The sequence below is a fragment of the Oryx dammah genome, unplaced genomic scaffold (genome assembly GCF_014754425.2).
Source record: "Oryx dammah isolate SB20612 unplaced genomic scaffold, SCBI_Odam_1.1 HiC_scaffold_17, whole genome shotgun sequence".
Taxonomy (NCBI): domain Eukaryota; kingdom Metazoa; phylum Chordata; class Mammalia; order Artiodactyla; family Bovidae; genus Oryx; species Oryx dammah.
Window position 1 is genome coordinate 45450668 of NW_024070201.1, and position 17713 is coordinate 45468380.

The 17713-nt window shown below is 41.7% G+C and overlaps 1 protein-coding gene across 1 annotated transcript in view; it reads right to left on the bottom strand.

The window, feature by feature from the left end:
* Positions 1-17713, bottom strand: part of DNHD1 (dynein heavy chain domain 1) — a 69757-nt gene that overhangs the window by 41534 nt on the left and 10510 nt on the right. Inside the window, 4 exon segments of the mRNA XM_040257638.1 lie at positions 7106-7262; positions 10178-10288; positions 10369-10572; positions 16648-16821. Coding sequence (XP_040113572.1) covers positions 7106-7262; positions 10178-10288; positions 10369-10572; positions 16648-16821 — 646 coding nt within the window.

The window sequence follows — 17713 nt, forward strand, 5'->3', positions numbered from 1 at the left end:
TAGACAGTCTGTGCATGTGTAAATAGATTTGCCATGCGTAGATTAGACAAAGAAAAAAAAAGATATTCAACAAATAAGGCCCAGTAATTATTCCAGGTTATGGTGTCCAGTCACTAGGCCTGGGTGATATGGCATGCTGACCAGCATAACATAGCCTTCTGTGAGAGCAGAAACCCTCTCTGGCTACTGACAAAGACTTTCCAGTGGGGGACGGGAAATGTGGGATAAAAGCCTGGGAGCCTCTTTGTGAGTTCATCTCACAGCTGGGACGTTCCTCAGCCTACAAGAGTGCTGACAGTTGCCACCTCTCTGGCCTGTCCTGATGAGGAACAGAGGGGAAACACCAGGAAGGTATGTTTGGCCAGACGGACCCTTTTGGCCCTGCTGCTCTCCTATCCTTTTTGATGCTCAGCAGAGCTTGTGGTGAGAAGTATGAGGTAGCTATGAATTGTATTCTGCTCACTCTGAGCTCAGATCCTAGTCTTCTGAGACCCAGACATAAGGCAGCTGAAACCTAAGCTAGGCATGTCATATACAAACTTGCCTTGGATACTTGGCAAGGTGTCCTCTTCCATGCTCTAGCAACGCCCTCAAAATCCAGTAGTTCCTATACCATAGTCCTTAGTCCAGTGCACCATTATCAATTCATGTGACTCATCCACTACACTGTAAATTCTCCAAGGAATTTACTCCTTATTTGCTTCTGTCACACTTAACCCTAACTGCTTAACACAGAGTCTGGCATGGTTAGTTCCATTGTAAATGTCTGCAAAAAGAAGGTATCATCTCATATTGAGAGGACTTACTGGGTGACACCTAGGATAAAACCATGAACAACAAGGTCCTACTGTATAGCACAGGGAACTATATTCAATATCCTGGGATAAACTATAATGGAAAATAATATTTTAAAAAGAATGTATATATATATGTTTGTGTGTGTGTAAAATAGAGTCACTTTGCTGTACAGCAGAGATTGGCACAACATTGGGAATCAGCTATAGGTCAATAAAAATTAAATAAATAATAAAAATGGAGAGAAAATGGAGAGTCCAAAAAAAACACTAACAATAACAATAATTACTACAATAGAGGATAATCTGTTTAAAACCTTACCGCTAGGGACATTACATCAATGCAAAGAAATAGAAGAAAACAATAGAATGGGAAGGACTAGAGATCTCTTCAAAAAAAATTAGAAATACCAAAGGAATATTTCATGCAAAGATGGGCACAATAAAGGACTGAAACATATGGACCTAATGCAAGCAGAAGATATGAAGAAGAGGTGGCAAGAATACACAGAAGAACTATACAAAAAAGATCTTCATGACCCAGATAACCATGATGGTGTGATCACTCACCTACAGCCAGAAATCCTGGTAGGAGAAGTCAAGTGGGCCTTAGGAAATATCACCACGAACAAAGCTAGTGGAGGTGATGGAATTCCAGTTGAGCTATTTCATATCCTAAAAGATGATTCTGTGAAAGCACTTCACTCAATATGCCAGCAAATTTGAAAAACTCAGCAGTGGCCACAGGACTGAAAAAGGTCAGTTTTCATTCCAATCCCAAAGAAAGGCAATGCCAAAGAATGTTCAAACTACCACACAATAGGACTCATCTCACTCTAGCTAGCAAAGTAATGCTCAAAATTCTCCAAGCCAGGCTTCAATAGTATGTGAACCGTGAACGTCCAGATGTTCAAGCTGGATTTAGAAAAGGCAGAGGAACCAGAGATCAAATTGCCAACATCTGTTGTATCCTGGAAAAAGCAAGAGAGTTCCAGAAAAAAATCTACTTCTGCTTTATTGACTACGCCAAAGCCTTTGACTCTGTGGATCACAACAAACTGTGGAAAATTCTTCAAGAGATGGGAATACCAGACCACCTTATTTGCCTCCTGAGAAATCTGTATGCAGGTCAAGAAGCAACAGTTAGAACTGGACATGGAACAACAGACTGGTTCCAAATCGGGAAAGAAGTACATCAAGGCTGCATATTTTCATCCTGCTTATTTAACTTATCCACAGAGTACATCATGGAAATGCCGGGCTGGATGAAACACAAGTTGGAATCAAGACTGCCGAGAGAAATATCAATAACCTCAGATAAGACACCACCCTTATGGCAGAAAGTGAAGAAGAACTAAAAAGCCTCTTGATGAAAGTGAAAGAGGAGAGTGGAAAAGTTGGCTTAAAAATCAACATTCAGAAAACCAAGATCATGGCATCTGATCCAATCACTTCATGGGAAATAGATGGGGAAACAGTGGAAACAGTGGCAGACTTTATTTTGGGGGGCTCCAAAATCACTGCAGATGGTGACTACAGCCATGAAATTAAAAGACATTTGCTCTTTGGAAGAAAAGCTATGATCAACCCAGACAGAATATTAAAAAGCAGAGACATTACTTTGCCAATGAAGGCCTGTCTAGTCAAAGCCATGGTTTTTCCAGTAGTCATGTATGGATGTGAGAGTTGGACCATTACAGAAAGCTGAGCGCCGAAGAATTGATGCTTTTGAACTGTGGTGTTGGAGAAGACTCTTGAGAGTCCTTTGGACTGCAAGGAGATCAAACCAGTCAATCCGAAAGGAAATCAGTCCTGAATATTCACTGGAAGGACTGATGCTGAAACTAAAACTCTAATACTTTGACCATCTGATACAAAGAACTGATTCACTAGAAAAGACCCTGATGCAGGGAAAGATTGAAGGCAGAAAGAGAAGGGGACGACAGAGGATGAGATGGTTGGATGGCATCACTGACTTGATGGACATAAGTTTGTGTAAGCTCCAGGAATTGGTGATGGACAGGGAAGCCTGGTGTGCTGCAGTCCATGGGGTCACAGAGAGTCAGACACGGTTGAGCAATCAAACTGAACTGAGGGGCATTATCTTTAAAGTTCTAAGGAGATTTCTCATGGGGCTTCTCTGATAGCTCAGTTGGTAAAGAAACATTGTAAATCAACTGTACTTCAAAAAAAAATAAATAATAAAAATAGAGAGAAAAATGGGGATTCTTAAGAAAAACAAAGTAACAACAACAATAATAATTACAACAGAACATAATCAGTATGCATTTTAGAAACCTGACCACTAGGACCAATATCTTTAAAGTTCTAAGGAGATTTTAAAAACCTAGAATTCCATATCTAGCCACAGTATCACTGAAGTTTGAAGATGAATAAAGACATTCTTAGATATACAAAGACTCTAAAAATTTACCATCCACAGATTCTCTCTGGAAAAAAAAGGAGTATATTTCTGACAGAAGAAAATGAATACAAGAAGATAAAGTGGTCTACAAAAAGCTGTAATGAGAAAAAAAAATTGTGAAATATATTATCAATTCTAAATGAGAAGCCATAAAACCAAAATGTTTGTAACAGTGTAGGACTAAAATTCCAGGAGATATCAAAAAAAGCATAATGAGAAGGGTGGAAGGTAGGGAGAGGAGAAAAAGAAAATTAGAAGAATGCCAAGATTTTATTCCTCTTGGGAGAAAGATATAGATACAAACTCAACTTGGCATTCATTCAGTCAACAAATATTCACTGAGCACCTACTGTATGTCATACACTACAATAAGTAATAGAAACATACTAGTTAATGAAACAGAAAACCATTCCTACCGTCTTGTTGGAGTACATACGGTAAACACAATAAGCAATACACAATAAACATATAAATAGTAAATTTATATTGTATGAAAAAATTATGAGAGCTGTGGAAAAAAAAAAAAACAGCAGGAAACAAGGAATCAGGAGTGCTGGTTAGGGGACTTCCCTGGAGATCCAGTGATTAAGAATCTGCCTTACAATTCAGGGACACAGGTTCGGGCCCTGGTCAAGGAAGTAAGATCTCACATGCCAAGGAACAGTTGAGCCCGCGCCTCAACTACTGAAGGAGGGAAAAAGGAAGAACGGAAGGAAATGGGTTTATACCAGCAATGCAAAGGTGGTTGAACACTGACAATTCACCATATTAACAGACTCAAGGAGAAAAATTACACGATCATCTAAATAGAAGAAGAAGAAAAAAATCACTGGACAAAATTCAATACCCATTCTTGAAAAAAAACCTCTTAACAAACTAGGAATTGATGGAAACTTCCTTAAAAATTGATGAGTATCTAAAACACACACACATAATGTCATAATTTGTTTCTAATCTATCTGAGTTATTCAATAATGCTACATTTTGATGGACAGCAGCATGCTTTTATTTAGCACAGATTATAAGCTTGGTTCTGTAACAGTTCAGTTGCCAGCTATGATGACCGCTGATTCTGCCTTACTGCCCTTGCACGCCACCTTTGGGGTGACTGCCAACAGGGGCTGGCTCCATTCCACTCCACACAGCAGCACAGGAAGTAGCAAGTGCTGCATTCGCTTGTCCTTTCACTTTTTCAGTGGTGATTTTTAAAAAGTTAATTTTAATATAGACACATTGTTTTTTATGGCTTTTAATTTTTCTGTTTTAAGAAACCCTGAGTGATAAAAATATTATCTCATGTTACCTTCAGAAAGCTTTTTAAATTTTCTTTTTGTACTTACTGTCTTTTACCCACCATGAATTAATTTTTGTGTATGGTATAGCAACTATCAGAAAACACCAATGTTTTAAAATACCATTTATAATAGCAACAAAAAATGTCTAGTATCTAGCAATAAATCTAACGAATACAAATATGTTCAAGACCTCTACAGGAAACCTGCAAAATCTTGTCAAAAGTAATTAAAGAAATCAAAATAAATCAATAGATCCATGTCACAGATTAGGAAACTAAATATTGTTAGGATATTAATCCTCCCCCAAATTGATCTATAGATTTAAAGCAAGTGAATTAAAAAAAAAAAATCCAGTAAGGTATTTTGCAGAACTTAACAAGCTGATCTGAAAATGTATATAGAAATTAAAAGAACCTAGAATAGCTAGGGAAATCTTGAATAACAAAAGGCTGTAGGTCTTACAATACCAGATATTAAGAATTATTATGAAGCTACAATAATTAAAATTGACAAATAGATTAATGGAGCAGAAGAGAGTCCAGAAACAGGCCCACACATACACAATCATCTGATTTAAGAAAAAGACACCAATGTAATTTAGTAGGGAAAGGACAGTCTTTTCCATAAATGAGAAAAATTTTGACTCTTACCTCACACCATACAGAAAAATTAATTTGAAATGGATCATACAACTAAATGTAAATGATAAGGTAATAAAATTTCTAGAAGAAAATATAGGAGAATACGGGATAGGCAAAGATTTCTTAAGCCAGAACCCAAAGGACACTAACCAAAAAATAATCATAAAATGAACTTCAAGAAAATAAGAACTTGTGCTCATCAAAAGACACTATTAAAACAATAAAAAGGCAAACCACAGACTAGGATAAATGTCCACAATATTTATATATTTCATACCAGACTTACATGCAGAATATATAAAAGAACTCTTACAAATTAATAGACAACCCAATCAAAACTGAACAAGAGTTAAATACGTCACAGAAGAGAGTACCAAAATGGCCAATAAACATTTGAAAGAATGCTCAACATCACTGGTGATCCTAGAAACACAAACTAAAACCTACACTCACCAATCTGGTTAAAATTAAAAACCTCAACACTCTCAAGTGTTGATGAGATCACAGGACAACTAGAAGTCTGATGGGAATATAAACTGGTACACCTACTCTAGAAAACTGTTTGGCACTGTTAAACATACCTAAACCCTATTCTAGCAATTCCACTCCTGGAATATATATCCCAAAGAAATGAGGGTTTATGTCGATCAAAAAACACACAAACTTCATAAGATTATTCACAATAGTAAAAAACTGGAACACAAATATCCATCAACAGGAGAATTAACAAATAAACTGTGGCACATTTGTATAGTAAAACACTACACAGCAATACCAAAGCGTGAACTGCTACCACCTATAGTGCTAGGGATAAATCTCATTAACATAATGTGAAGTGAAAAAAAGCCAGACAAAAAAAGAGTACATGAAATTTCAAATCAGACAAAATCAATCTGTGGTGACAGGGGCCATAACAGTGGTTACCTTTATGGAAACCCTGATGAGAAAGCACTAGGGACTTGCCGAGGTTCTGTAGACATTGTCTATCTTGATCTGCTGGTAGTCATTATATGGGTGTATACATAAGGAATGGAGAAGGCAATGGCACCCCACTCCAGTACTCTTGCCTGGAAAATCTCATGGACGGAGGAGCCTGGTAGGCTGCAGTCCATGGGGTCGCTAAGAGTCGGACACGACTGAGTGATTTCCCTTTCACTTTTCACTTTCATGCACTGGAGAAGGAAATGGCAACCCACTCCAGTGTTCTTGGCTGGAGAATCCCAGGGACAGGGGAGCCTGGTGGGCTGGCATCTATAGGGTCACACAGAGTCGGACACGACTGAAACGACTTAGCAGCAGCATACATAAGGAAGGGTTTCCCCAACGGCCCAGCAGTACAGAATCCGCCTGCAGAGCAGGAGATATGGGTTCAATCCCTGGGTCAGGAAGATCCCCTGGAGTAGGAAATGTCAGCCTCCTTCAGTATTCTTGCCTAGAAAATCCCCTGGACAGAGGAGCCTGGTGGGCTATAGCTCATAAGAGTCGCAAAGGGTTGGACACGACCGAGAGACTGAGCACGCACGCACAGGAGATGTGTACCACAGACGTAAGGTAGGCACAAGAAGGGAGGACTCCATGACTGGATGCTTCTATCAGCCACGGTGACCTGACAAAAGTTCAACAGAGGTTCCAAGATAAGCCCAGAAACACGTAAGATCAGGATCCCAACTTTCAAATTCTCTACTGCTCCTGGCACAAATGACTGAAAATCAGACATTGTTGTGTTCCTTCTCGACTCCGTTCAAGCCTTTAGGAAAAGATTGACTCTAAGCCTCTGCCTATTTGTTATTAATCCATCCACCTAGGGTACAGGCTGCTGTTGGTAAACAGGACAAAGACTCTGAGCCCACTGCAGAGTCCAGAACACACTGGGAAGCTTGCCAAGAGATAGCTGAAACCCTGGCATGTTCAGCTTGGAGAAAAACCTCACCATAAATGGGAGCCTCTTACCAGATGAAGGATGGATGTGCAGAGACGCAGGCAGCGATAGAGCAGCCGCAGAGCCTTGTGGTTCTCCTTGGCTAGAGCTCGCCGCAGGTCCAGCAGCTCGTAGCACTGATCTGCTTCATGGGGGAGCCAGGACACAGAGTGCAGCTCCTGCAGAAGTCTGGAATCAAGGGCTAAACTGGTCAGAGCTGGCAACTCTGCCCTCATTCCTTGGACTCGTTTGACTTATTCCTAGACCAGCTCACCCAAGAATGAGCAAAGGTTTAGAAAGAGCATAACATTCCCAGTGACTGACAGTGACAGCCTCCTTTTGAGGGTTCTTTGGAAGAGTTTAAGCCCAGGGTGTTCCTGACTGTGGAATTCTTTGGCAAACGTCTGGGGTATGCACAAATGTTTACATTGGGTAATCCTTTCTGCCAGGAAAGAAGGTCAAAGAGATCCTAGGGTCTGACTTAGAAGGAGAGACTGCAGAGGCTTCTTCTTGGAATAAGTCTTTACAGTCTAGATGGACGGACAGGTTTTAGAACCAAAGGTGAGGAACCTCCAACTTCTCTATGGGCTGACCATCCCTGAAGAAACCCATTTCTGTTATCTATTCCCCCTACAACCACCCTGAAAAATCTACATCTCAAAATATCCTTGAAAAATTTTACTCCCTGATAAACAGAGTATGATCACATGGGTATCATTTACTCAGTTCCTACTGAGGCACTGAACATGGTACTCTGTATTCACTATCTCATTTAATTCTCACTGCTGGTTCATTGAGTAAAGAAAGTGAAGGTAAGTTAAAGTGAAAGTCACTCAGTAATGTCCGACTTTTTGCAACCCCATGGACTATACAGTCCACGGAATTCTCCAGACCAGAATACTGGAGTGGGTAGCCTTTCCCTTCTCCAGGGGATCTTCCCAACCTAGGGATTCAACCCAGGTCTGCCTTATTGCAGGCAGATTCTTTACCAGCTGAGCCACAAGGGAAGCCCAAGAATACTGGAGTGGGTAGCCTATCCCTTCTCTAACAGATCTTCTTGACCCAGGAATAGAACCAGGGTCTCCTACATTGCAGGCAGATTCTTTACCAACTGAGCTATCGGGGAAGCCATCAAGTAAAGAATCCGCCTGCAAAGCACGAGACTTGGGAGACGCTGGTTTGATCCCTGGGTCAGGAAGCTCCCCTGGAGAAGGAAATGGAAACTTAATCTAGTATTCTTGCCTGGAAAATCCCATGGACAGAGGAGCCTGGCAGGCTACAGTCCAAAGGGTTGCAAAGAGTTGGTTATGACTGTGAATTTTTTTTTTAAAAACAGCTATGGAAACAGTGTTTGACTTTATTTTTTGGAGCTCCAAAATCACTGCAGATGGTGACTGCAGCCATGAAATTAAAAGACGATTACTCTGTGGAAGGAAAGTTACGACCAACCTAGATAGCATATTCAAAAGCAGAGACATTACTTTGCCAACAAAGGTCCATCTAGTCGAGGCTATGGTTTTTCCAGTGGCCATGTATGGATGTGAAAGTTGGACTGTGAAGAAAGCTGAACGCCGAAGAATTGATGCTTTTGAACTGTGGTGTTGGAGAAGACTCTCGAGAGTCCCTTGGACTGCAAGAAGATCCAACCAGTCCATTCTAAAGGAGATCAGTCCTGGGTGTTCTTTGGAAGGACTGATGCTAAAGCTGAAACTCCAATATTTTGGCCACCTCGTGCAAAGAGTTGACTCATTGGAAAAGACTCTGATTCTGAGAGGGAAGGGGACGACAGAGGATGAGATGGCTGGATGGCATCACCAACTTGATGAACATGAGTTTGAGTGAACTTCAGGAGTTGGTGATGGACAGGGAGGCCTGGCGTGCTGCAATTCATGGAGTCACAAAGAGTCAGACACGACTGATCAACTGAACTGAACTGAACTGAACTGAACTGAACTGAACTGAACTGAGTAGAAAAAATCTTTTGTTTTCAGATCAGGAAACTGGGGCTCAAAGAGTAAGGTCTCTTGCTAGTGTTTAGGACTTAAATTCGGATCTGTGCATCCAATTATGCCATGATAATTAAGCTAGACTGAAGAAAATCTAGACCTGAGGTTGTGAACTGGTAGCCCATGGGCCAAATTCAGAATGAAAGGGTTTTTGTATGTACTACGAAGAGTTGGCCAGCACAGTGTTTTAATAAAACTTTTTGGTGTTTTAATAAAAATTAAAAGATAACCAGAAAAAATTAAGAGATTTTACATCAAAATGTGGATTCCTAGGTCATCCTGAAAAAATAATGTGGTTGGCATGCTGGATCCATATTCCTAACGGTAAGAACCAATCAGAACTAGGTAGTAACTGTCCTCTTCAGGTGCAATCCCCAAGCTGACTGCAGTCCCATGCCTCCTGTCTTGAATCCAGCCTGCTGTGTTTCTTTCACAGCTCTTCCTTGGGCCCTGGAGGCATCTGAGCTTGCAACTCCTATCACAGAAGATAACTGCAATGGTTGAGGAGTTGTGCAGAGAAAGTAATAAAGAACTGAAAACAGGAGAAACTAAGTTTTTCTTAAAAAAAAAAAATTCAAGTAATACCATGGTAAGAGTAGAGTATCAAATACCTACATTACATCCTCAGATTTGATATTTAATAACTGGACAATCTGGAGAAAGTTGATATAGAAATTTATTAATACATAGATATGTTCAGAATATATTTTTCAGAGGGAGAAAATGGTTACATAACAATTATGTAAAGTATGATTGCATTTGTATATATGATGGGAAAAAGACTGTAAGAATATGTGACGAAATGTCATGATTATCTGTAGATGGTGAGACTGAAGAGTTTTTCATTTGTCCTTTTTTTGTATTTTCCAAATCTTCTAAAATGATCCTGTATATTACTGCTTGTAAAATAATTTTCAGGAGTCCATTGCAGGGACTTCCCTGGTGGTCCAGTGGCTAAGAACTCTGTGTTCCTAATGCAGTGGGGTTGGATTCAATCCCTGGTCAGGGAACTAGATCCCATATGCCTCAACTAAGACCCAGTGCAGCCAAATAAATATTTTTTTAAAAGTCCATAGAAGTTGTGACTTGAAGACTCACCTGCTGATATGGAGCAGCCCAGCTCCAAAGTGGGGGACAGCCAGGAGCAGGTGTTTCTCTAGGAAAGACCGATGCTGGTGCAGCCTCTGCAGCTTCACACTCTTCTTCCAGCTACAAACCAGAGGGAAGTGACAGTGTACTGTGGCTCTTTGTGATGCCTCTTCCCAAACCCCATAGCCACCATCACCTACCTGGCTAAGGCTTTGCGTAAGAGGCAATACTTGAAGAACGGAATAAGCTGGAGCTGTTGCCAGAGGACAGAGTGGCGGTGCCAGGTACCCAGTGTCATCGCCTCGCTGCCCTCCACCGGGTGTACGTGCAGGATCCCAAAGGCAGAGAAGATGTAGTGCTCGGGATTCACCTTGTTGGCTGGCACCATCATCAGGCTGTAAGGCCTTTGAACCAGAGCACAGATCAGTGGCGGCCTTGGGAACTTGTGGAGACTCCAGGGAGGGACAAAAGAAGGACAGAAAGGGGAAACCAGGAGGCAGAAAGGAAGGCGGAAGACAGTGGGAAGAGGGGAAAGAGAGCAGAATGCTCTTCAAACCAAAAAGATGTGATATTAAGAAGAAAAAGGAAGCCAAAAACAGGTGGGAAGAAAGAAAAAGGCTTCTAGCCAGTTCCAAGTGGTTCATATCTCCAGACGCAGAGAACTTACATCCCATCAAATCTAAGATGCTATCAATTGTAAGCTGCAACATTCTTTTATGAAACACTAAAAGAAAAAATGCTATCAATATGATATGCCACCAGTTTGTAAGGTGCATGACAATTTCAGAAATGTTTAAATGTGAAAAAAATGTACATCTTAGAAATGATAAAATATGTATATCCTACTTGCTGAAAATGGCTGTCTGGGGAGGCCTTACAAATAGCTGTGAAAAGAAGAAAAGTGAAAAGCAAAGGAGAAAGGGATAGATATAAGCATCTGAATGCAGAGTTCCAAAGAATAGCAAGAAGAGATAAGAAAGCCTTCTTCAGCGATCAATGCAAAGAAATAGAGGAAAAGAACAGAATGGGAAAGACTAGAGATCTCTTCAAGAAAATTAGAGATACCAAGGGAACATTTCATGCAAAGATGGGCTCGATAAAGGACAGAAATGGTATGGACCTAACAGAAGTAGAGGATATTAAAAAGAGGTGGCAAGAATACATGGAAGAACTGTACAAAAAAGATCTTCACGACCCAGATAATCATGATGATGTGATCACTAATCTAGAGCCAGACATCTTGGAATGTGAAGTCAAGTGGGCCTTAGAAAACATCACTACGAACAAAGCTAGTGGAGGTGATGGAATTCCAGTGGAGCTGTTTCAAATCCTGAAAGATGATACTGTGAAAGTGCTGCACTCAATATGCCAGCAAACTTGGAAAACTCAGCAGTGGCCACAGGACTGGAAAAGGGCAGTTTTCATTCCAATTCCAAAGAAAGGAAATGCCAAAGAATGCTCAAACTACCGCACAATTGCACTCATCTCACATGCTAGTAAAGTAATGCTCAAAATTCTCCAAGCCAGGCTTCAGCAATACGTGAACCGTGAGCTTCCTGATGTTCAAGCTGGTTTTAGAAAAGGCAGAGGAACCAGAGATCAAATTGCCAACATCCACTGGATCATCGAAAAAGCAAGAGAGTTCCAGAAAAACATCTATTTCTCCTTTATTGACTATGCCAAAGGCTTTGACTGTGTGGATCACAATAACCTGTGGAAAATTCTGAAAGAGATGGGAATACCAGACCACCTAACCTGCCTCTTGAGAAACCTGTATGCAGGTCAGGAAGCAACAATTAGAACTGGACATGGAAGAACAGACTGGTTCCAAATAGGAAAAGGAGTACATCAAGGCTGTATATTGTCACCCTGCTTATTTAACTTATATGCAGAGTACATCATGAGAAACGCTGGACTGGAAGAAACACAAGCTGGCATCAAGATTGCCCGGGAGAAATATCAATCACCTCAGATATGCAGATGACACCACCCTTATGGCAGAAAGTGAAGAAGAGCTAAAAAGCCTCTTGATGAAAGTGAAAGAGGAGAGCAAAAAAGTTGGCTTAAAGCTCAACATTCAGAAAACAAAGATCATGGCATCTGGTCCCATCACTTCATGGGAAATAGATGGGGAAACAGTGGAAACAGTGACAGACTTTATTTTTGGGGCTCCAAAATCACTGCAGATGGTGATTGCAGCCATGAAATTGAAAGATGCTTACTCCTTGGAAGAAAAGTTATGACCAACCTAGATAGCATATTCAAAAGCAGAGACATTACTTTGCCAACTAAGGTCCGTCTAGTCAAGGCTATGGTTTTTCCTGTGGTCATGTATGGATGTGAGAGTTGGACTGTGAAGAAGGCTGAGCGCCGAAGAATTGATGCTTTTGAACTGTGGTGTTGGAGAAGACTCTTGAGAATCCCTTGGACTGCAAGGAGATCCAACCAGGCCATTCTGAAGGAGATCAACCCTGGGATTTCTTTGGAAGGAATGATGCTAAAGCTGAAACTCCAGTACTTTGGCCACCTCATGAGAAGAGTTGACTCATTGGAAAAGACTCTGATGCTGGGAGGGATTGGGGGCAGGAGGAGAAGGGGACGACAGAGGATGAGATGGCTGGATGGCATCACGGACTCAATGGATGTGAGTCTGAGTGAACTCTGGGAGATGGTGATGGACAGGGAGGCCTGGCGTGCTGTGATTCATGGGGTCGCAAAGAGTCGGACATGACTGAGTGACTGAACTGAACTTAACTGAACTTGCTGAAATAACATGCAGAGATAATCAGGGAGGGTCCTTTGGAGTAACTGAGGACGGAGGAAAGCAAGGGTAACTAGAACACTAGACACAGGCCAATAAAGAGGAAAACTGCCATCTAGTGAACCAGATAAATTCCTCCAGAGCCATCTTATAATCCTAGTGAGTTGTCTTATTTCAGGAAAATGCTCCCATATCTCACATTAAATACACTCTATATGTAAGTATATAACATATAAATTATGTGCTATATCTAGTTGAGGTAAACTAGTTGCCATAACTCCATGCTTGGGCACATTTAATGAAGCATTTATTAATTTTTATCCTGCAGTTTTCTTTTCATAACTTGGAGTCAGTAATATTTTTAAGCACTAAAAATATTTTTTAGCCTTTTAAAAGCTGTGTGTCCCAAGTCTTATGCATATAATGCCTAAAAGGTAAACCACCCTCCTCTCTCTCTCTCTCTTCCCCATCATTCCCCCCATATATTATTAAGCAAATGACTCAAGGGCATATACATAGATACCAAAATAAACTCAGTAAGTCAAATCATATAAAAAGTTTATTTCATTTTTGACAAAGTGACTAGATGTTCTCAAGTATACTATTATCCCCAAATTACAGATGAGAAAACTGAACAAAGAGAAGTCATAAGTTTGCACAAGGCAGTTAAGGAAAGAATTTTTGTTGTTTAGCTGCTAAGTTGTGTCCAACTCTTTTGCGACACCATGGACTGTTGCCCACCAAGCTCCCCTGTCAATGGGATTTCCCAGGCAAGACTACTGGAGTGGTTTGCTATTTCCTTCTCCAGGAGATATTCCTCACCCAGGGACTGAACCTGCATCTCTTGCATTGGCAGGCAGACTCTTTACCACTGAGCCACCAGGGAAGCCCAGGATTTAAAAACCAAATCTACCTGACTGAAGTCCCCCTCTCTTAACCACTGGATTATGCAGCATCCCGCAGGATAGCTACCTATCCTAACTGAGGCCTGACTTCCCAAAGGGATGCTCCTTCCCCTGTGGCCTTCTTAATGGAGGCTATTCTTCCTGCACAGGGGAGGAGTCAGGGAGAGCTGAGCAAAGACCCTAAAGAAGTGAAGGAATGTAGTCTTCCCTAAGTATAAATCAAAATCTAGGAAAGGGGGTTCCCTGGTGGCCTAGAGATTAGGATTTCTGGCTTTCACTGCTGTGGCCCAGGTTCAGTCCCTGGCCTGGGGACTGAGATCCTTGCAAGTGTGGCAATCTAGGACAAACATAAGAAAATTTTGATAACTGCAAATACACTGAAAGAAAACCTCAAAGTGAAACAAAAAATGCCAGGTTTCCACTTTTACTGAAGGTGCACTAGCAAGATGGACCAACACTCCCCTTGAGAACAACTAGAAAAACTGGGCAAAGTATCTAGATAAAACATGAAAATCATTAGAGAACCCACAAGTTAAATCCCCTGGGCTTCCAGATGGGACTCTGGTTACAACACAGGTTGAACCAGAAAACACCTCCCTCCTTGGTGTGGGCCCCCAGCTCTTTTGTTTTAAAATCAAATCTGCTTTAAAACCACTTCTGCTCTTTAGTTTTCTGAGTCTGATGAAAGGTCAGCTCCTCTTCTCTATCTTTCCAGAGCATATAGTAAAACTGACGCACCATTGCCTCTACTGGAATCTCTGTTTGGAGAAAAGCAACAACAAGTGCAAAACTCACTTCACTGTGTTCCTTTTTGGGCAGATGTGGGCCCTGTCATTATTCACTGCTTTTTTAGTTCTCTTGCTCATGGTTTCTTGTTTCTCTCTGTGCCTAATTATCTTTGAATATGTTGCTTCTCTGATTATGACTGAGCTGACAGTTGAAAGCCCTAAGCTTGTCACTTTCCTTCTATAGGCTCTCCACCATTGTCAACAGGGCTCCCATCCCACATCGCTACCATTACTATCACTACGGCTGGACAGTCAAGTGTAGCAGCCACGAGGTGTCAGTAGGTAGTTCATCATCTTCAACTACAGTGACAGTTCAGTCAGTTGTGACGTCACGACAGGTCATGGCTTACTAGCATGCTATTTCCCATTAGCAAGAAGCCTAGTACTGTCCAAGGCCAAGGACATTTCCAAACCAATATCAGAATCCCATATTTGAGGATCGTTTCCTGAGACCGCTCATGATGCCAAGTATTATATCAGAGTCCAGTCAGGAAAACAGAAATGGTATTCAGCATTTCAACAAAATGAATTCAATAAAGAAAATGTGTTTCAAAAAAGGTGTCAGAGGACACCTAAAAAGCAAAAAGGGAAAACTAAGGTAGAGCAGAGACAATAACTACAGGAAATGGATGCCAGCCCTGAGACTAGAGGAACCAAGAAAAGAGGTTTGGGTTCTCAGAAGTCACGTGTTAGGAGGAGGGGCTTGTAGTACAGGAACTTGGATTTCTAAGGAATGCGCCCGGCTGCTGCTAGTAAATAGGGAGTTCGGAGGAGGGGCCTTGTAGAGCTATGAGTCGGAACTCTGATGGGCAGCGCTACCCCTTGGTTGGCGTTGATCCCTCTTGCAGTGCCAGGATCAGGAACAGGCTACTTCAGAAAGGGCCTGCTGCTGGCACAGTGAACGACCATTTCTGGGGCAATGATATGAAGGGAAAGCAAAGGAAGGACAAAGTCCCTTCTCCTTCTGTCCTGCTATCCGGTCTCGTTCTAGCACCCCCTATGAATCAAACCTAACAGGAAGCTAGCTGAAAAAAGAGAAATGAAGTTTACAGAGTCCCAGCCCCAGCATCACAAAGCAGAGAGAAAGCAGAACTAGAACCAAGAGACAATTGCTTAATAACAAGCACAGAGCTCTCAGTGAGCTCTTGTTAAAGGAACTGATCAGTAAATCAGTGGATGGTACAGATCATTAGTCCTACTCAAGTTCAGGAGAAAGAGGTCAGTGTTTGCAGGATATATAGATTCCTGGGAGTAGATATCAGATACTGCTCAAGAGGATGGACTTTTGAGTTAAGACAGTGCCAGCTTTCAGTCTTGTTTCTACCACTTACTATGTGGTCTTGGACAAGTCACGTAACCTGTCTCTGCATCAGTCTACTCATCTCATATATGGAACAATAATGGCACCTACCTGGTAGGTGGGGATTAAATGACACAAGTATTTTTAAAAAGGTTGATTAACGGTAATTACTACTGATATTTCTGGGAAGAGAAGAGACTTGAACAGGGCTTTTAAAAATACTAAAGATTTTGATCTAATGGAAGAAAGTGAATGAATGACTCTTGAGTCGTATGGAAGAAGACTTGTTTTCATAGCACAGAGATAACCCGAGGACCAAAAGGTAAAAGTTAAAGGAAAATAGTCTAAGGAAAATGATGCCTTGTGAAGCACAAAGGTTTAAATGAACACCTGATTCTTGCACTGGAGTTCGAAGAGTTCACCATCAAATTCCCTTCTGAGGTGATGACCAAATGTTTCTGTCATTCTAGGACAAAATAAAGAAGACAGAGCAAAAAGCAGAAAAGAGTGACTAACACGAAAAGCTATGAGAGCAAAGGGGAGCAAGAGGAAGTGAAGAGCGGAGAGAAGGCGGAGAGGGAAGAAGAGGGAACCTGGGAGACAGAAGGAACGAGAGGGGAGAGAGGACAGGAAAGAAGCGGGTCTGGAGAGGAGGAGGGGAAGACAGTGTGGGGGGAGTCAGGGAGCGGGAGGAGCAGGTCAGGGCTCTGGGCAGGGGCTCTCACGTAAAGTAGCGGCTGGGAGCCACGTTGAGATAAAGGAAGTGGATCTTCTTCAGGTATCTCTCTGTCTTCATAACGGCCATTATCTGGCTGCCCAGGAGGGAAATCTGTGGTAAGAAGCCAGTGCTTCTTTTTTGGAGGGTCTCCTCCTCAGGAACTTCCAAGTCCAGCTGAGACCTGTAGGATGCAAAGTCAGGAGAGAAGACGCAGAGCAAAGCGGTCAGGCGGCCACTGTCTGCCAGTGAACAAAGGAGCTAGATTAGGTGCTGAGAGGACCTGATGTGGCCTTGTTAGAGCCTGTCAACCATCTACACCCAAAGGTTTACATGCTGAGCAAATACAGTCCAAGAGGTGACACAGTCAGGCAGCTGCAGTCATTCAGATTGTGTGTGAAGAACCCTCCCCTTTCTGATAAATGAGTAATCGTTCTGGATTGATTGTGATTACTATGACATCAGTGTTACAAAATACTCAGTAAAAGTCATGGGAATACTTTGCTGTCCCAACTCATGACCTGGCAAGCCCACAGTCCTAGATATCTCCTCTCTGGCAACGTTCCTAGCCTTCTAGATCTCCTATCTTTGTCCCCATTATACCTGCTTTCCAATTCTTCATGATCTCCATGCCTGGGGGTTCTTTCTGGCTTTTTCTCCATCATCACCCAAACTCCACCTTCACATCCATCTCTTCCCAGCTGGGATCCAACTATACATCCTTCAGCACTCTCAAGCCTGCACCAATACCATCAGTCTCCCTACCCTTCTACCATATCAGCTGATAAAATTGGTATTAAAATTAATTATTAGAGAAGCCAAAAGTCAATTACCTGGACTAACAAATTTGGTTAGAGCAAACTCAGAGCACAAAAATAAAACAAACCAAAAACCCTCTGAATAATTCAGTTTAGACTTAATCAGTCCAAGTGTATTCATGCCATTAATTAACCCAAATCTAGATCAACAGAACAAGTTACCCCAGGGCTACAATGCCATCCTAAAGTTCACATCGGGACTTCCCTGGTGGTCTAGTGGTTGAGACTCCACCTGCCAATGCAGGGGACACAGGTTCA